At 56.4% G+C, this 20,046-nt stretch overlaps 1 protein-coding gene across 3 annotated transcripts in view; it reads left to right on the top strand.

Annotated features, from left to right (window-relative positions):
• The window catches only part of PHKB (phosphorylase kinase regulatory subunit beta), a 65,466-nt gene extending 54,346 nt beyond the window's left edge, over positions 1–11,120 (top strand). For 2 of the 3 annotated variants that reach the window (XM_070399001.1, XM_070399003.1), the window contains 7 exons: positions 1,307–1,397; positions 3,582–3,781; positions 6,004–6,138; positions 6,936–7,065; positions 8,266–8,373; positions 9,468–9,608; positions 10,388–11,120. In XM_070399001.1, coding sequence (XP_070255102.1) covers positions 1,307–1,397; positions 3,582–3,781; positions 6,004–6,138; positions 6,936–7,065; positions 8,266–8,373; positions 9,468–9,608; positions 10,388–10,525 — 943 coding nt within the window. In that variant the 3' untranslated portion in view covers positions 10,526–11,120. Of the gene's footprint in view, positions 1–269; positions 361–1,306; positions 1,398–3,581; positions 3,782–6,003; positions 6,139–6,935; positions 7,066–8,265; positions 8,374–9,467; positions 9,609–10,387 lie in introns of all 3 variants that reach the window. The other variant, XM_070399002.1, reaches the window with a different exon arrangement.
• Positions 11,121–20,046: the final 8,926 nt, after the last annotated feature.

Below are 20,046 nucleotides of genomic sequence, written 5' to 3'. Positions count from 1 at the left end.
TGCTGCCTGACAGCCGGGGAGGGCCCGAGTGGCCATGATCTTCCTTTGGCTAAGCAGCCCCGGTTTTGCTTCACTTGCCTTTGAGATAAATGTTACACGTGCCTTTGAGATAAATGTTTCACTTGGCTTTTAGGTAAATGTTACCCTGGCACCTTAGGCCATTGGCCAGCAGACGCTGACGGTGCTGACTGTTATGTTGAAAAGAACAGGCTCCCGGAAGTTGTATTGACTGTATTTTCCCTTTTATGGCTTCGCACTGACACACCCAGGTTGGCGGTTCGCTCCGGGGCTGCATTTACCCAGAAATTCTCCTCCTCCATAGCCCCGCACGTTACCACCATCCTGGTCCACGGGAAGCAGGTACACGCACGGCCTGTGGCCACGGCTGCCTGGCGTGTGGGCTTCCTTGCATCCGCAGGTTGAGCCTACCTGCTGGGCGAGTGTGTGGGTGACAGCTTTTCTGAACGCAGGGGTGTCTGTCGAACTGATGACCAGTTACTGACTTGGCTGTTGCTCTTCCCTCCGCACTGAGGCCAAGGCATGGACCTGCCTTTATAGGCCAGCTCTCACCAATATCCCGAACTTCAAGAGAACGGTTTTAAACCTGTATTTTACTTTTTTCATCTAAAAGTTCCACATGAATTTTCACTTTTGAGGGAGAAACAAATTGCATGTGCTGTGCTTTAAAAGCAATCTGTTCTCCGAAGGCTAAGACTTTTGCAGAAATGTAAAAATAGCAGCGTGAATTCCTTCCTCCCACATCCTGGCTTCCGCTAAGAAAAATGCTGGTCTTTCCTTGTAACGCTTCCTACACCCAGCACTCAGCGAGCCCCGGAAGCCAGGCATTCCGGTCCGAGGCCCCGAAGGACACACGGTTGAAGGTGGTTTGTACCAGGAACAGATGATGGACAGGGTTAGACATCAGCCAGCCTTTCTGTGCAGTCAGGGCTCCCACCGAATCCCTCGCCGCCGCCTCTTCCCCCGCGCCCCCAGGCCTGTCAGGCTCCCTCTCCTCCTGGTGAAGCTGATGACGGTACCGATGACAGTCAGCGGCTGGGCCCAATGTTGTGGGCTCAGTGTCCCCGCAGGCCATGGTGAGGCCCTGGCTGAGCATAGGTCTGTGTCCCCCTCACGGGGCCCCGCAGGCCATGGCGAGGCCCTGGCTGAGCATAGGTCTGTGTCCCCCTCACGGGGCCCCGCAGGCCATGGCGAGGCCCTGGCTGTGCATAGGTCTGTGTCCCCCTCACGGGGCCCCGGCACGCGTCACCAGCTTGTGACCCTCTGGCTGCTCTCTTCTCGCCCCCAGGTCGGTGGTGCGCCACGCAGCGAGCCTTTTAAGTAAAGTAGTGGACAGCCTGGCCCCGTCCATTACTAATGTGTTAGTGCAGGGCAAGCAGGTAAGTGTCCTGGGGGGACCCTGCTTTCAAATCTGGCGCCCTCGGGTCCTTGGCCTTCGTAGCCACGTTGTCAGAATCTCAGGTGCGTGCAGAGGGGTCTTCCCCAGCATCTCGCCTCAGAGAGGCCGGCACCAAAGGCAGTCGCCTCTCTGCTCCTGCTGCCGCGGGAACTCGAGGTCAGGGACGACGCCGACACAGAACGTGGGCACCTGCTGAAGGCAGGTCTAGCGCAGGGCAGGACAGGTGGGCAGAGACAGGTGCACAGCGCAGGCCTCCCTCCCCTCACGTGCGATTCTCTCCCCTCGGGGTACACTGACTTCCAGGCCCTGTGCCCTCGGGGCGCCCTCTCCCCGCCCCCCCCAGCTCCTGTCCACTGCCCCCCCTGCCAGCTCTGGTTAGATCTGCTCTGGGTCCTCCTGGCGGGCCGGTGACCCTCACAGGCTGCTCTGGACCCCAGTTCACGGAAGCATGGCGCTCACCGCAGCTCGCAGGGCTGTGCACTGTGCAGTGTGCCCGCCTGGCCGGCGCGATGGGCACTGGTGCCGCGGCTGCATGGAGCCGGCGTGCGCTTAGGAGGGGGGGCTGCTCAGCTTCTGGCTGTGCTCCTGCACTCTGACTGCCCGGCGGAGTGAACGCCTGTTTGCTGCTTTCTCTTCTTGGGGGATATTGTGCTTTACTGTTGTTTCCTGGAAGTTAACCGGGGCCCCATGAGCTTTAAAGTTAGGAAGGGCTAACTCTTCAATGAAATCAACCAGCTGCTCGTGTGCAGGGCTCAGCTCCTCATAACTGACGTGATTCCCCCCCGATGGTAGCTCTGAAGCGCGAGAGCAAGTTATTTATTTATCCTGTGATGTTAGTAACAGTAACAGAGTGGCTGCAGCCGGAGGGGTGCTCGGCTGGTTGAGCATCATCTCAGGCACCAAAAATGCTGTGGGTTCGGTTCCTGGTCGGCACATGCCGGGCTGTGGGTTTGATCGCTGTCAGGCGCGTACGGAGGCAGCTGGTCCATGTGTCTCTCTCACGTCGATGGTTCTCTCTCCCTCTCGTTTCTCTCTATAAAACCAATTTTAAAAAAGATCACAGTAATAAGGAAACGCCTGAAGAGAAGTTGGATCACCTTTCTGATGTTACTCTTTCGCTTTCTCACGTTGCTGAGGTAGAACTTCCATCCGCTCTGCCGGGCACACAGGCAGGGTCAGGGCAGCGCGCCCACCGTCCTCACCGCAGTGTCGCTCCGCCAGCTCGGGTGGCGCCCGCCGAGGACAGGCTGGGAAGCCTCTCCCTGTCCTTACCTGGGAGCAGAGTTAATCTCCCGCATCTGAGAAGGTTTTGGAGAACTTCGAGGCCGCTGCATGGATTGGGGTTCAGTCGGCATTGCCTCTGGAGGCCCCCGTGTGCCTTCTGTGTGTTTTCTTTCCTCGCTGGCATCTCAGTAAACGTATTGCACCTGGACTAGCCAGAAGTTCTCAGTTTCTATCCACCACAAAACTGGGGCAAAAGGCCCCATGCTCTGCCGTCTCCCCTCACCCCTGCACACCTAGGGCCCTGCTGTGCTCTCCCCTCACCCCTGCAGACACAGGGCCCTGCTGTGCTCTCCCCTCACCCCTGCAGACACAGGGCCCCTGCTCAGCAGCACTCCCTGCTTTGAGTGTTCGTCACCACCCTCTGTGCTTTCTTGTTTCCGCCTGTGGGAGGCCGTGGGGAGGCCTCTGCGGGTGAGAGAGCAGCCAGTGTTTAGAATTCACAGGGCGACCTCCCCTGACCCTTGAAAGGGTGACAGTGTCGTTAAAAAGTCCCACGGGAAACTGGGAGAGAACGGAGGACTTCGCTCAGACGCTAAGTGTGTGGACTGTGCGGAAAGACGCCGCTCAGTGCACTCTGGCTCCTCCGGGGCCCTGCTGGGCTCCAGTCCTTCCATCTTAACAGTCATTTATATTCCTCCCTGCCCTATCCGCGCCCACCCCCCACCCTCCCCCGCCCACCCCTTCGCCTGCCCTCCGCTTTCAGTCCAGATGCACCCGGGCCCGGTGGGAATCATGCTTTCAAAGCCACTTTCATCAAGGCAGGAGCAGCCACCCCCCTGCCCCCGGCTGTGCGAGCCCTGCAGCCTGCCCGTCGCCGAGCCTGGGCTTTTCTGGTCGCTGGGGCAGCGAGCAGATGGCCCACCAGCTCCGCCTCTCCCAGGTCACGCTGGGCGCCTTCGGGCACGAGGAGGAGGTGATCTCCAACCCGCTGTCCCCGCGGGTGATCAAGGACATCATCTACAAGTGCAACACCCATGACGAGCGGGCGGCGGTCATCCAGCAGGAGCTGGTCATCCACGTGGGCTGGGCCATCGCCAACAGCCCCGAGCTGTTCAGCGGCATGCTCAAGATCCGCGTGGGGTGAGTCGCGCCTCGCCCGTCGCCGCCCTCCTCTCTCCAGGGTCAGTCCGCGGGGCGGGTCCTCGGCGAGACTGCCGTCAGGCCCCGGCCAGCAGTGAACCCGCTGGTCGGACGGTTGCTGGTCCGGTAAGGATTTGATTTGCTGTCGGGTATTGATTTGCGCTCGGCTTTCACGTTGAGGTCGATCAAGCGCTGACAGGCCCATTACTGTAAGGCCTGCGAGGCGGGCTCTGCGCCGGGCCTGTCAGCCAGCGCCTGGGAGAGCCCGAGGATGTGCTGTCAGCCTGCGTTATCCCCGCTCATCTGCCTGTACACCCTCCACACAGTGACGGTCCAGGCACGGCCCCTCCCGATGCCCCGCTACCTCTGTGACCACACAGCCCAGGGAGGAGGGGAGGACACGGCTCTGAGGTCATTAGCGTGGCTGATGCCTCACAGGCCTTGACATTCGATGAGAGGGAAGAAGGGAGACCACCCTCCCTGTGCCCGTCTGGATCGGGCACCGGTCCCCTCCGCAGCCCGCCGCCCCCTATGGGCTGGCCTGGTGTGGGGCATGCAGACGCCCATTCGCTTAATAGCAACCTGGGTGAATTCTTCTTAGCATCTCAAAATAGCTTCAGAGTGGTTATTAAAAATGGTTTCTTATTATGAATCAGTACGTTCTTTGAAAAAATATTTTTATTGATTTCAGAGAGGAAGGGAGAGGGAGAGAGAGAAACATCAATGATGAGAGAGAATCATGGGTTGGCTGCCTCCTGCACGCCCCACACTGGGGGGTGAACACCCAACCCGGGCCTGTGCCCCGACCGGGAATCGCACCGTGACCTCCTGGTTCCTAGGTGGACGCTCAACCCCTGAGCCGCGCCTCCGGGGAGAATCGGTGCATTCTGATGGCATTTCCTCTGTTCGGAAAGTGCTGCCTTCCTGGTTCAGGGTGACGTCCGATTCCATGCACTCACGTTCCCCTGCTTGACTGGCCCGTGGGAAAGGAACTTGCCGGTGCACACAACGTGCTTCCCAGCCTCCCACGAGAGTGTTTGGGAGGAAAAGCTCATCCCAGGCCCGTCCAGGAGCGCGTCCCCTCCCACCCCCTCCACGTGCCCGGGAGTCCTTGTCCCCCAGTCAAACCCGAGCCTTAGGAAGGCTGAGCTGTCAGCCCAGCGCATCTGCCGCTTTCCCAGCTGCTTGTCAGGGTCTTCGGACAGGAAGGGCCGTGCGCCGGGTCCATGTCCCTGGTTGGCTGGGGAGGGTGACCGTCTTCTAACCGTCCCTTCCCCCGAGAGAACTAGCGCCACCCGGGAGGACGCACCCCGTTGCTGAAAGAAGGACTTGAACCTTGGGGTCCTTCCCCCCATGCTTTCCTCTCCGCACCTGCGACAGTGTGGGGGCTGGCTTTCTGGGACGCGTTTCAACAGGAAGTAATGGCACTTGGGTGTAGGAACCCCTCCCGGGTGATGGGGGCTGTCCTGGGCGTGGCTCCCCGGGTAACGCACAGGACCCGCTGGCGAAGCTCATTCCCTGCCTCTCCCTAATGGTGTGTGCAGCTGCTTCCCTCGGGCACTGTGTTCTTTCCAGACTTTTCCTTGGTTTGCAAACCTAGTTTATCTCAGTTCTTTCCCCAGGATACGGTAAGTGAACAAAATGAGATAAAACTGTAAACACACTTAGAAAAGCTTCTCAGCCCCAGCCGGCGTGGCTCAGTGGTTGAGCGTCAACCCATGAACCAGGAGGTCAGGGTTTGATTCCGGGTCAGGGCACAGGCCCGGGTGGCGGGCTCCATCCCCAGTGGGGGGTGTGCAGGAGGCGGCCGGTCCATGACTCTCTCATCACTGATGTTTCTATCCCTCTCTCCCTTCCTCTCTGAAATCCATAAAAACATAGTAAATAAATAAAAAAGGACAGTGTGACATCTGTTCATGTGGTGTCCTGTCGTGCCGGGTGGATGGGATCTCATTTGGCACGATCCCGAGTTCTAACCAGTTTTCACGTTTACTGCCTGACCTCGTCTGCAAGCACAGGCTGCGCGTTCCACGGTCAGACCCCATCACGTAACCCTGATGGTCAGATCCCGTCACGTAACCCTGATGGGAGTCGGTCTCTGGGCTCAGGAAGTTGAGAGGCCTCGTCCCCGCCCCGGGTGGGCGGTGCTGAGAAGGGCACTGAGCCAGAAGCCCGGGCGACTGGTCCTGGTTATGGATCCGCTCTTCCCTGTGTTGTCGCAGGTGGATCATCCACGCCATGGAGTACGAGCTGCAGATCCGGGCCGGGGACCAGCCCGCCGTGGACCTGTACCAGCTGTCGCCCAGCGCCGTCAAACAGCTCCTCATGGACATTCTCCAGCCTCAGCAGAACGGACGGTAACGGGGCCCTGGGCTCCCCGCAGGCCCCCTGGTCCACAGTCACTCCTGTTTGATGTGTGTGTGAACGAAGATGCCGATAGGAAGTAGAACAGCGCAGTCGCAGGGACAGTGCAGACAGATGCGAATCAAACTGTCTTCAGCTGCCACTCGGTGCTGATTTGAATTGAGACACTTTTCAGGTGTCGTTCATGAAGGCGCCTTCATTTTCATTATTCTGTGCAGAACATAGCGCCTCCTTCCCCCGTCATCCCTTTCTGAGCCTTGCAGCGCTCCCCGAGCCCCCGCGCTGGCACGAAGGCCTGGGTGGGTAACGTGGAGCAGGTGGCCGTTCTCTGCCTCCCTAAGTAGACGGAGCACCTCTCCAGGCTGAACCCGTCCATAGACTTGACTTGTGCGGAGCTTAGAATAAGGGCAAAGCAAACACGTGATTGCACTGAATTGAACATTTTTATAACAAAAGGCTTTCCTATGATTATTAAAGCTGCTCCTGTGTTTTTAAGTGAAACTGCTTTGGATATTAGAGTCATGTGATCACAGGGTGAGATTTTTAACTTTGGAACTTGCTAGTGAATACTGTTCTACCTGTTACATTTCTTAAAGGCTGGGGATTTTCTCCTTTCCTGCGAGCTTTTCCCTCTGAAATATTCAGTCACCTTGAACACGGGCTGGAGTCTGCATCGCGGGTGGTCCCAGCTCCCAGCGCTCCCCTCTCGGAGGGCTGGTCCTTGCTGGACCGGGCTTCCTGCCAGGGCGGGCTGGCGTCTCCGCCCTGAGGCCTTCTCCTCTGGTTGCAGATCTTGGCTGAACAGGCGTCAGATCAACGGGTCCCTGAACAGAACGCCCGCCGGGTTCTACGACCGAGTGTGGCAGATCCTGGAGCGGACGCCCAACGGCATCATTGTCGCGGGGAAGCACCTGCCGCAGGTACCGCCTCGCGGCCGTGGTGGGCTGTGAGGGGCCTGAGCCGGGCCTTGTGCCCTCTGCATGGCAGCGCCTCTCCGTGTGTCCCAGGTCCTCGGAGCTCCCCTGGGGCAGGGGGAGAGTGACGCCGGGAAGGACAACCTTCCAGCAAACAGCCACTCGGTAGAGCCAGGCTTCTGTAGAGGCCACCGAGCCGAAAAGGGAAAGGAACTCAGGTGGAAAAATGCGTCCAGTGCGACGAGGAGGCTTTTCTCGTATTTCCTCCCTCGCATGCGACGCCCCGCCCCACCCCCTTTAAGCACGCTTAGAAATGGGGCAGTGGCGGCAGGTGGGGCTGCCCTGCCGATGGGGCCGCACGGAATGCAGGGCCAGGGCGGGCCTGGCACAGGCAGGCAGTGTGCTGTCCTTCCCCTGAGAGGGGGCGTTCCCGCGGGCTCCTGGGGAGTGAGTGGTGCGCATAGTGGTGAGGCTGAGGGGCCTTCGCCGGAAGTAAGTAGGAAAGTGTGACTCGCCCTCTCTGCCTGCCAGGGATGCCAGCGACTCCGCCTGCCCCCACTCGCGGAGCCACACTCAGAGCTCCTTCCGCCCAGGCCCAGACTCAGCTCACCTCCTGCTCTCAGTTGCTTGTGAAAAGTGCCCGGCACACAGGCAATCCTCTCTATAAACGACACGTGAAGGGCAGAGAGAACCCTTTTGTTTTGCTTGTTTCTGTGTGGCTTGCCTTCCCCGCACACAGCGCTGTCCTTGCTGATTTGGTGCATTTTTACGCGCCGGGTCAGACAGGACTGCCGCAGACACGAGGTAAACTCCACGGCGAGGACTGACGTGGCGTCTGCCGGCGTCGGCCGCGCATTCCATGTTCTAAGGCCCGTCACCGTGTTCTGTATGCGGTTCAGCCCGTGGCTGAGCAGAACGCCTGGCGTGCACTCACCGCGGCGTGCACTCCACGCGCCGTCTCGGCTCCTGACTGTCCCCTCGTGGGCCGACGTGGTTTCCTAGTCTAGTCCCTTCCCCTAAACACACTGCTGAGGTGACGATGGCTCCTGAAAACGGGAGGTTAGTTCTCATAGCGCCCGTGGGGTTCGCAGTTCGACATGAGATCGAGCCCTAGAGCTGGGAGGCTCTCGGGGTTTGTAGAGACCGAAAGGGGTTCTTGGGGAGCGAGTGGAGCTCCTCGTGGTGACGCTGGGCTCTCTGTTCCAGCAACCGACCCTGTCGGACATGACCATGTACGAGATGAACTTCTCGCTCCTCGTGGAAGACATGCTGGGCAACATCGACCAGCCCAAGTACCGGCAGCTCATCGTGGAGGTGCGTGGGCGCGTGGCCTGCTGGCGGGCGCTTTCTCTTTCTCCCTGAAAACCGGGCAGAGACGGGCCAGGAGACCAGAGCTTCCCACCTGCCTGGCCCCCACCCCCGCCCCCCACTGGGTCCTGAAGAGGACAGGGCCCTGACCTCTGACCCGAGCCGAGGCATAGGAACAATTCCCACGTCCCACGTCCTTGGGCAGAAGAATGTCCAGCTTTGTCAGCGCACTCTCGCCCTCAACAGCAAGTGCATCATGGAGAGCGAGCACCTTTTCTGGTTTTTAAAATATGTTTTTATTAATTTCAGAGAGGAAGGGAGAGGGAGAGAGTGCATTTTTAACAACATGACAATCCCCGGAGAAACTGCTGTGGGGTCACGGATTTATACTCATTTGGGCCCTAACCGGTTTGGCTCAGTGGATGGAGCGTAGGCCTGCGGACTCAAGGGTCCCAGGTTTGATTCCGGTCAAGGGCATGTACCTTGGTTGCGGGCACATCCCCAGTGGGGGGTGTGCAGGAGGCAGCTGATCGATGTTTCTCTCTCATCGATGTTTCTAACTCTCGGGAAAATCAATAAAATATATTTTAAAAAGTAAAAATATACTCATTTGGGTGCTGGGCTCTGAGTCACGTGATCGTGAGCCTCCATCCACAGTCTCCACGGACTTACCCGCTGCCTCTGGCTTTGTTGCCTGCCATGTCCTCTGGGAGCCTCCCGCAGACGCTGATGTTGGTGTCTGGCCGACAAGGATTACTGCCCAGCGGCCAGGAGAGTGCAGACACAGATGTGGGGGGGGGGGGGCACTAACTGTAGACGGTGGGACAGCCATTCTCCGAGTCTCTAGCTTTTCTTAACGACTGAACATCTCAGCACGGCCACAGGGACCCACAGTGAAGAGCACTGTCAATCCCAGTGGAACGCAGGCTGCTGATTTGCAAGGTTTGGAAGGTTTGGAAGGTTCCAGCCACAACGAGCCTAAGCCCATCGCTGTACAGGGCGCACTGGGGACCGCAGGGCCGACCTGGCTGGGAAGGGGTGAACCCGCCGGCCTGCGCCACCTCCGGCCACTCACCTGGCCTCAATGTCGTCTCTCCCAGCTGCTGATGGTCGTGTCCGTTGTCCTGGAAAGGAACCCCGAGCTCGAGTTTCAGGACAAAGTCGACCTGGACAAACTGGTGAAAGAAGCGTTTCAGGAATTTCAGAAAGACGAGAGTCAGCTCAAGGGCGTTGAAAATCAAGTGAGTAGAGATAATAGCTTTTCGTAGGTTTTTTTTCCTGCCTCAATTCTTCAAACTATCCCAGCCTCTTACCGTGTAACCGGCAGATTCCCAGATGGCACAAGGGAGAACTCGGGGTGGGGAGGGGCAGGAGGTCTGACTTACCTGAGGAATTCAGGCTACTTTTTATTTAATTACGAGTCAATTCCACCAGGAAGTTCTGTAGGAAGAAACGTGGGAAGAGGTGCATTTCCTGTTCGGAGGCAGCAGGTCCAGTGTGCTTTACAGAGGAGCTGGCCCCAGGAGGCTGCAGGACTCCACCCTGCAGGGAGGGGTGCGGGCCAGGCTCTGCGGGCGCCGTGCGCGCCCCCTACAGGCTGTCTGTCACATTCATGCCCAGCTGTCAGGAGGCCCAAGTAAACAAGCATTGTCAGCCAAGAGGAGAATCGGAAAATGTCGGTCTCGTTTTGTTCGCTGAGAAGACGCCTCAGGACCGGGAAAGGGAAGCTCTCAGCGCGTTTTCCAGGAGGGAATCCTGAGAATTACCTTCCCGGGGCCGGCACTCATTTCACCTGTCAGAGAGGAAGGGAGAGGGAGAGAGAGAAACATCAATGATGAGAGAGAGTCATGGGTTGGCTGCCTCCTGCACGCCCCGCACTGGGGACCGAGCCCACAACCCCGTCAGGGCACTTAGGACCTCCTGGTGCGGAAGTCAGCACTCACCCACTGAGCTACGCCAGCTGGCCCTGTCAGCTCTTCACCAGGCAGAAAACCAAACGCACCTCCCTTTTCCTTCCCAGGACGACATGACTTCCTTTTACAACACGCCCCCGCTGGGCCGGCGCGGGACCTGCAGCTACCTGACCAAGGTGGTGATGAACCTGCTGCTGGCGGGCGAGGTCAAGCCCGGCGGCGAGGACCCGTGTCTGGTCAGCTAGTGAGGAGGCGCGGGGGGCCCTGGGGACACGTGTTCGAGGAGCGGGTTACGTTCTGCCTGGACGTGGAGTCCAGGCAGCCACTACCGAGTGCACTGACCCCGCTAGGGCGGCGCTGCCCGCCTCCCACAGGGACTGGGCCTCTGGCTGCCACCGCCAAGCAAATGGTAGGACATGCTGTCAGGCAAGCGAGAAAGTCCTCGTGGTCACGCCAGCTAGCCGTGACCTTTACTGAACAGTAGGAATAGTAGACGATGGCAGGGTCACCACTGCATGTTCTGTGATCAGTTGCTCATCAGAAGTAATCATCGCTTCCCCACTGGCCGCCACTAAAGCGCATGTGCCACGCGGCGCGCTGGGACGAACGCGGCTGGAGCGGCGCTGTTCACGGCGTGTCACGCTGCCCGGATTCAAATGCATCGTCAAGTGCGTTGGCCAGCTGACGTCTTGATGTTCAGAAGCTGTAGTATTGGTAACGTTGTAGGATACAGAGCTGCTCTACAGTTTTTACCTTGGAAACGTGACGATGGTTTTGTATTTGTCGCAACTGTAGCGGTTGGACTAAAATACAGTAATAAATCTGATCAAACATGTGTAAGACTTGTCTGTTTGTATTGCAAACACCGATATGCCTGATGAAACATTTTCGTTGAGTTCTTACTAAAGAGAGGGCATGTGTAAGAATATTGAGAAGTATGGGTGGTTTACCTAGTTTGTATCAGTAAAAATGAAATTAAATATTACTGAATTTTATTTCTGAATGAATGGTTTTATCTGGCACATTCTTTGTTCTCATGTTCCCAATACCGACTCCTGACCATTGTTATTTACTAAATCTGGAGAGGGAGTGGGAGAGACGCAGTGGTGCCTCCCATCACACTCATTTGGGTACCTACCACATTTCCTTAAGCAAGCTGATAAAAGCAGGACGTAAACACTTAAATGCCATGGATTTGTTTTCTTGCGAGGACATCGGGTTCCCGTAGCCCACGCCCACTCTGCAACAGCCCTGGCCCTCGGTGGTATGGGGGCGTCTTATGAACAGCACACGGGGACCCATGGAGCTTCTCCCTAAGTCAGTGGGAAGGGAGGAACTCCGTAACGTCAGTCACTCCCCGCCCGTGCCCACCCTGCACGTTCCGTGTGTGGAGAGGTACAGGTGAGGTGGGCGTGGGGTCCCCCGACTTGTGCGCTCGGTGCAGTGAGCTGCACGGCAGGCGGAAGTGGCGATTTGGATCCAGTCCCTGCTGAGCCAGCGTCGGGAGGTGGGGTCACGGGGGTTGGTATGTAGACGCATTTGTCTGCTGAGCCTGAGGGGTGCGAGGCCTCGGATGCAGTGCCCGCCCGCAGCTTGTCAGATTCAGTCGTGTTTGATGGAGATGTTCCTCGTTACAGAGGTACAGCTCAGGTCCTCCTGCTGCTCAACCTCACATGGACTCTGGGCTGAACAGGAGCAGGATGAACCCAAGCAGAAATGACATGTTTTGAGTCCACCCTTTTCCGTCCACTTTCTTATCCTCAAAACAAAACAACAACAAAAAAATAGGACAGTGATTCTCCGCCTTTTGAAATCACTAATCTGCCCTCAATGGAAGAGATTTCGTTTCATTGAAGATATTTTTTTCTGGTTTTACTTTCTGTTGTTGTTTCTGATTGACCCACATTAAGGGACAAAGGATGTTCGCCTGCTGGTATTCCTAATTCCTTGACTCCTAAGCTAGTGTTGCCCACCTTAGAGGCTCGAGTTGCAGTTGCCTCCTGGGGGTCAGTATTAGCATCTCTTGTACATCTTTTGTCAGGACTCAAGTCTAGTTTCCTGCTCCCTTTCAGCCTCCTTCATCGCGTATACGAACCTCTAATGCCTCCCTATTGTCTGCCTTTCTGAGTCAGTCTAGGCGACTCATAGTCCTCAAAGCAGACACAGGGCCCGGCCAGTGCGGCCCAGTGGTTGAGCGTCAACCCATGAACCAAGAAGTCACTGGTTTGATTCCTCGTCATGAATGGCTTTAGTCCTTCAAAAGCAAAATGACAATTCCCACTTTGTTTTGCACAGGCCCCGATTTCAGGCTTGAGCACTAGTGTGGGGTGTGCAGGAGGCACTGATCAATGATTCTCTCTCATTACTGATGTTTCTCTCTCTCTCTCCCTCCCCCATCCTCTCTAGAATCAATAAAATATATTTTAAAAAATAAAAGAACACTTATCTTAAAAAAAAACACACACACAAAGAAAAACATCCAGACACAGGCATGGTCCTCTTACCTGAAACATACCTCCTCCCCTTCTCTCCTACGCAGTCGCCCATCCCCCGTCCCCCTCCCCCCGGTCTGTCTCGGAATGCCCAAGGACAGTGCCCCCCAAGCATAGAACACGCTCTCCACTGTCGTGGGCTCTGGCGTGAGGCCACCGCTTTCAGGTGGAGCGTACGCCTTCGGGGGCCGGGCACCCAGTGAGGGCTAAATAGGTTGGGTGTCTCCACTCACTCCCCACTAGGGCGCCGAGCTTGCACAGAAGCCGAACGCATGCTTGTTGACTGACAGAAGAGATTGGGTAATAAATATGGGCTGCGAACGGGGACCTTCCCAAAGGGCGGTGGGATTGCCTGCTTGTCTGGAACCGGGCTGTGTGGGTGGTTTCATAGAGGAGTGTGCAGGGAGCCGGAGAGACTGGCTAAGCCCCGCCGTGTTTATCGCGCGGGGACAATGGAAGGTAAGACATCCCCAGCTCCCTGCTTACGACCGCTGATGAATGGCTTGTCGTTCGAAAGCAAGAGCTGAGGATTCCAATTCGCTTTGCAAAAATAGCTTTGTAGTCGCGTTCCGGAGCTGGAAGCTTTTACGAAAATTAATAACAAGCGATTTTTCAGCTTCTGTGGAGCAGAGGCGTGCGCAGCCAGGACTCCCGAGTCAGCAGCGGGAGGTCCTCTCGGTGTGGGAAGGGCAGTGCCGCTCATTCTCCCTGTTGCGTGGACGGAGGGTGATCCCAGCTGGGTTCCTGCCGCTCTGTGCCCAGGGCCCCACATCCTTGACGGGCGTTTAGTTGGCCACTGTTTGGTTAAAACACCTGATGCCGGTGAGACTGTCTCAGCTTCTGGAGCAAAGAGGGGACCCAGGGCCGCAGGGCACCCTGCTTCACGCAGGAACCCGGCGCCCCCCCAGGTCTCTTGGGGCCTCCCTCCCCCAGCGGCTGCCCGAGGGAAACCAGTCCTGACCCACCACCCGCAGGGGGTCACCGTGCAGAGAACTCGGGTGACATGAGGAAGGTCTCAAGAGCCGGGGACTTGAATGTGCCGTGGGCTGTGCCTGAAGGATGCTGGGAACCGAGCAGGCCTGCCTGCAGCTCCTCCATCACCCGGGGCTGAACGGAAGCCTTTGCTGTGCACACGCACGGCACTGAGGCACCGGGGGCCTCACTCACACGTGCACGTCGGATCAGAACAGGGACAGCACGGCCTTCCACCTGAGCTCCCTTATGGGCCAGGGGCTCCGGGAATCCGTGTCCTGTGCACCCAGCATCGTGACTCACGATATTTGTCACCTGCTGGAGCCCTTTCCCAGCCACCACCCCATTCACCCGCAGACCCTGAGCCCCGCTCTGGGTGGTGCCCTCCCCCTAGAGCCGTGCCCGTGCCCGGCCCGCCTCACCGAGGGCCATCGCCCCTGAACTCTGCCGGGGGGGGGGGGGGGGGCAGCGCCTGAGGCTCCGTGAGTTCTCAGGTCAAGGGCAGGACGGGCAGCTGCTCTCCTCAGCGGCCACCGTTCTCCCCGGGTCTTCTCACCTGCTTGCAGGCCATGGTGGGCAGTAACCTTCTGCACAGTGACTCCTGTGTTGTCCTCGGTCCAGGCCTCACCTCTACGCCAGACTCACAGTCAACCACCTGTGTGACGCTCAGTCTAGACACACTTCACTGTCAACATTCTCAATAGCTGAACCTGGGCCCTGGCCGGTTTGGCTGAGTGGATAGAGCATTGGCCGTGGACTGAAGGTTCCTGGGTTCAGTTCCAGTCAAGGGCACATGTCCGGGTTGTGGGCTCGATCCCCAGTAGGGGCTGTGCAGGAGGCAGCCGGTCCATAATTCTCTCTCTCTCCCCTCGTCTCTGAAATCAATAAAAACATAGTTTTTAAAAAATAGTTGAACTTGGAATGACCTCGCTCTCAACTCCTAAAATCTTGGTTCTCTTCCAGTTTTCCTGCATCATATGTGGATTCATCACTCCCACCGTCAATCAATGACCAAGGTCTTTCAGTTCAGGTCCCAACAAATACTGACTCAACTCCCAGCTCTCACTTCCCCGGCCAACACCCCGATTCGGGCCCCCCGCACCCTGCAGCTGGACCTCTGTGGGGCCTCCTGACCGCCTTCCTCTTCACCCGGCGGCCCTCCCACCGGCCCAGATCCGCTGGAAATGGATTTTTGACATGAAAATCTGAGCATGGGGTAGTGGTGGTTGTGGCGAAAAGGGAGACTTGAAACCTTTTTTTTTTTTTTTATAAGAAAGCAACTGTCCTGAAATAAAAGCCAAAACTCTTTCCCCAGATCCTGATTCCCCACAAAGCCCTGGCGCCCGCTTCCCCCGCCGCCTCCGCCTCGCCTCCGCCTCCGCTCTTCCAGCCCGGCTCTCCCGCTCACTCTCCAGCTCCCAGCGCCGATGCTGCTTTGCAGAGAGCCTTCCTGCAGCCGAGACCAGAGAGTGCCTCATGCCTAGCGCTTCCTTCTTACAAGGGAGAAGAATGGCCCCACGTGACTGGATCCCGGTGTCCGTGGGCCACCTTTACGGTAATGACAATGTCCCGAAGTTGACTGCGGTGATGGTTGAACACCTTCGTGAACAGGTGAAAAGCCGGTGACTTGTCTACTCGAAATGGGTGGCTTCTGGCGTGATCCATCCCAAGGAAGGTCTTTTAGGAAAGAAAAGACAGCCTGGCGTCTGGTTGCTCTTGTCTCGCTGTAACACTTGGGGCTTTTCTATGGGAGCTCACCTGCCCTGGGTGTCCAGCTCAACAAAGGGTGTCCTTTGTTGTTTAATGTTTGTTTTGTTTTTCTGTTTGTAGACCCTTCGGCAGGGGCAGGACTTTGCTTCTCATGAGCTACAGCTGTGAGGACACCCGCCTGTTTTTCATGCCGTCACTAGGGAGGGTCCCATTAATTCACGTACACTGCAGTGTGTCACTTCCTGACAGTTTATTCCTCTACGGCTGCCCCGATTCTCACCCCAGGTCCCCCCGATCGTGGCGTGTGGGCCCCTATGGAAATCAGTGAGCCTTCCCAGGCCACAGGGGGCTCCCTTGTAAAATGAGGAAGGAAGACGGTGAGATGACCCCAGTCTCCCATTCCCAGTCCCGTGTCTACTGGCTCCTCTTTGTGGCTCACTGGAGGCGGAGGGCACAGACAGCGCCCTTTCTGTACAGGCCCCGAGCTTATGTGCCTCCTAGCGTCTCTGAGCAGCTGAGCGGCCGCTCCCAGCAGGCGGGTGAAGATGAACCTGTGAGCTCCGCAGCTGGCGGCCAGGGAGGGCCGCGCGTGTAGGCAGGCTCTGGCACCACGGCTTGGGAGAGCAGGTGACCAGCACAGGACACCTCGGCTGTTTCCCTCCGTCTTTTGTGGTCTTGCTTTCACAATGAGACCCTCTGCTGTCTTTTTTTTAAAACATATTTTTATTGATTTCAGAGAGGAAGGGAGAGAGAAATTGAAACATCAACGACAAGAGAGAATCATGGATCGGCTGCCTCCTGCACGCCCCACACTGGGGATGGAGCCCACAACCCGGGCCTGTGCCCTGACCGGGAATTGAAAGGTGACCTCCTGGCTCATAGGTCGATGCTCAACCGCTGAGAACATGGGCCGGGCCTCTGCTGCTTTGGGTGGCACCAGAGGGCAGGTTCCTCGCTCCTGTTCCAGCTCCGCCTTCTGTCCCTACCGGGTCCTTTGGGTCCAACCGGCCGGGTCATCTCCACGCTGTGGGTGAGTCACACCGATTTCACGTCTGCGGTGCTCGCGTGCATACATCCTTTTTCTTCCTTCCGCTGCTCTGACCTCTTTTCACATTCCCTGTGGCCTGGCGAGCCCTGAGCAAGTGGAGACTCACCTTAACTCGATCCTGAGTTATTTTTTTTTTTTTTTGCTCACTTTGCTACTGGACGTTGTCTTTCCCTGAGGCCTCTCCAGGAAAAAGCAGGGGCTGCACCTCCCGGCATGGCCGTCCTGCTCGTTTCTGCCCCTTTAACGCAGGAAGCTCTGCCTGTGAGGCAGGGCCCAGGCCAGCCGCGCCCCTCACTGGCTTCTCAGGGAGTGGGGGCCGCTGCCACAGAACCTAACCCCCTCTCTGCCACGCACCCAGGTGCTGCAGCTGGCTGCCGGGGGGTCAGCAGAGCGAAATGGGGTCTCACAGCACACCCTGGGTTCGGTTTAACTTGGTCCAGGCGCAGCGTGAAGAACAGAGTCTTAAAGGGAGAGCCGTAGGTGAGGAGGGCTCCCCGGTCCTCTCGGTTCCACACCCTCTGCCGCCAGCCCCAGCGTTACCCCAGCTCCGCTCCTTCTCTGATGGAAAAACACAGGGCCAGCTTCCTACCCTGTCCCTGCGGGCCGGGCTGAGTTGGGTGGTAATTCCGATTTGATTACTGCTTTCACACCATCGTGGCAGATGAGCTCCAGTTGCTTCTCACCTCCAGCTGTTGGGAGCTGGTTTAGCTGAAGCTCTCAAGCTGCTCCAGCGAGGGCGCGAGAGGAGGCGGAGCCAAGGGAAGGAATTTGGTGAGTGATCAGAGTCCAGAGTCGGCTTCGACCCAAGACTCTGCGTGTCAGGAGCTGCGCTAAGCGCTTGCATGCGCCATGACGTCACCTGGTCCTCGCTGCCACCTGGTAAGTTAGAGGGGCGTGTCTCCATCACGGCCCAGGGCTGTGTGTGGCGGGGGGGGGGGGGGGGGGGGGGTGGAATCAGCAGCTTTGTCAAGGTCATGAAGTGGTAAAACTGGAGTTCAGGTCCAAGTTGGTCAGCTTCCAGAGTCCACACTCCCAGGCGCGTGTGTGTCCTCGGGGCGGAGCTGGATGAGAACCTTGCTTCATCTCTGCCCGCTCCCCTGGGGCCACTGGGTGCCTTGGTGGTTAGAGTCTGTTGAAAGCCTGGGCGTCCTCCTTCGATTTGGTTTCTCGGGGCTGGTTTCCAGAGGCCTGAGAAATCACGTGGCGCGATGGGCTATAATGAAGACAGCTCGAGGCCCGTGAGCATGTTTCAGGCGGGGGTGGGGGTGCTGTGTGTAGTCAGGCTCGGTGGTCTCTGCTGGATGCAGCCCAGAGAGGCTGACTTTAACAACCTGCAGGTGAAACTGCCTCTGTAAGCTGGTCTGTGCTGTGAAGACGATGGGGTTGCATTTGTGTGTGAAAACTAGAGAGGTCTCTGAATGATCACCCCTTAATCTAACTCCACGTGGGGCGCGTCTTAATGAACCCGTCGGCCGGCGCCCTGGCAGTACGGGAAACGCTCCCTGCGTGAATTAAATGATCTCCCGATACATTTTCAATCCGCCTGGTTTCCTTCTGCCCTCGCAGCTACCCCTCCAACCACGCCGCTTGTGCCTAGGTGAATGTTTACTCCTACCACTGCGTTATTCAGAGCCCAGTTGGGGAAAGAAGAAGGAAAATATCCTAAAAATCCAACATATTCCCGCTGAGATGTAAATTACTTTCAGAGTACTTGGCATTTTGGAAAATGTGCTACAATTGTATTGAAAAGGCAAATGTGCAAAGTTTCCCTTCATTTTTGCAAAGGAAGGCTCAGAAACCGTGGGGGCGAGATGATTGTGAGACGTGCACGGCCGGGTGGAAGCAAGGGCCCTTTATCGTGGCGAGAGTCCTGCTTCCAGATGGCAGCCCCAGAAAGCTTTCTAAGAATTGCTGTTCAAAGGAACTTATCAAACAGGCTTTGTTGTGTGTGCCTGGCTCACGCGTCTGGTTGCTCTTGTCTCGCTGTATCACTTGAGGCCGTTTCTATGGGAGCTCACCTGCCCTGGGTGTCCAGCTCAAGCTGAGGCGAAGCAATGACAACACTGACCTACTACCAGCCATCTCCCCTGTCAAGAGACAGGGCTGATCCGATAAGACAAATACAGCATTGTGTGTGTGTGTGTAAGAGAGAGAGAGAGAAAGAGAGAGAGAGGAGACATATCCAGAACATACTTTTAAAGGAGTATTTAATAAACAGGATTATCTCAACAAATAGCCAACAGATGCATGAAAAGATGCTCAGCATCACTAATCATCAGGGGAATGCAAATCAAAACCACCATGAGATACCACTTCACACCTGACAGGATGCCTGTCAACAAAAAGACAGAAGATGACAAGCGTTGGTGAGAATATGAAGAGAAGCGGAGTCCTTGTGCACGGTCGGTAGGAATGAAGATTAGCACAGCCATGATGGAAAAACAATATGGAGGATGCACACAAAATTTAAAATCAGACCGACCATATGATCCAGCAAGCCCACTTTTGGGTGGCTATCCAAAGGAAATGAAATCAGTATCTCGAAGAGATAACTGCACCCACATGTTCATTGAGGTATTAGTTGTAGTAGCCAAGTCATGGAAACAGCCTAGTTGCCCATCAACAGATGAATGAATAAAGAATATATAATACCAGAGGCCCGATGCACAAAATTCATGCAAGAGTAGGCCTTCGCAGCTCTGGCAGTGTCCGAAAGGTTGTCCAGACTGTTGTTCTGCTGTTTGGCCGTTCAGTAGATTTGCATATTACGCTTTTATTACTATAGATATATCACATGTACACACACACACACACACACACACACACACAGTCATATTATTCACCCTTAAAACAGAAGGAAATCTTGTCATTTGCGACAGCATGGATGAAACTGGAGGATATTATGCTAGGTGAAATGAGCCAGACAAACTCAAAATCTGCATGATCTCACTTATATGTAGAATCTAGTCAAATTCATAGCAGCAGAGAATCGAGTGGTGGTTGCCAAGGGCTGGGGGAGGGAGTTGGGGAGTGGCAATGCTGCTTGAGGGGTACAGAGTTTCTGTGCCAGGTGAAGAAGATCTGAATATCTGGCACACAGCATGGTGGCCGTAGTGAACAACACTGTATCTGATACTTGAAATTTGCAAAGAGGGTAGATATTTAGTGTTCTCACCACACACACACACACACACACACACACAAATGGTAATTATGTGAAGTGATGGATGTTAATTACATTGAGTGTGGTGATCATCTCACAATGTATATCAAAACATTATGATGCACACCTTAAATACATGCATCTTAGTGTCAATTATACCAGAACACACTATAGATAAAGAGGGTCCTTGAGCTCTTGAAGGCTACTTGATTTCTCCCTCAGCCCTCCCTGACCTGCCTGATCACAGTGACTGTTGTCTGCTGACTCTGGTAACTCTGGTCCCTGGCTCCATCTAAGCCACGCCTCTTACATAGCACTATTGGTCTACACACCCGCCCTTGTTCTCAGGTATGTCCCTCTTATCTCCTCAACCACCGTGTC

Source organism: Myotis yumanensis, unplaced genomic scaffold (genome assembly GCF_028538775.1).
Source record: "Myotis yumanensis isolate MYYU_CA2020_CCGP unplaced genomic scaffold, mMyoYum1.0.hap1 SCAF_18, whole genome shotgun sequence".
Taxonomy (NCBI): Eukaryota; Metazoa; Chordata; class Mammalia; order Chiroptera; family Vespertilionidae; genus Myotis; species Myotis yumanensis.
The sequence above is the reverse complement of the archived record's forward strand: the minus strand, read 5'-3'. Positions and strand labels throughout refer to the sequence as shown.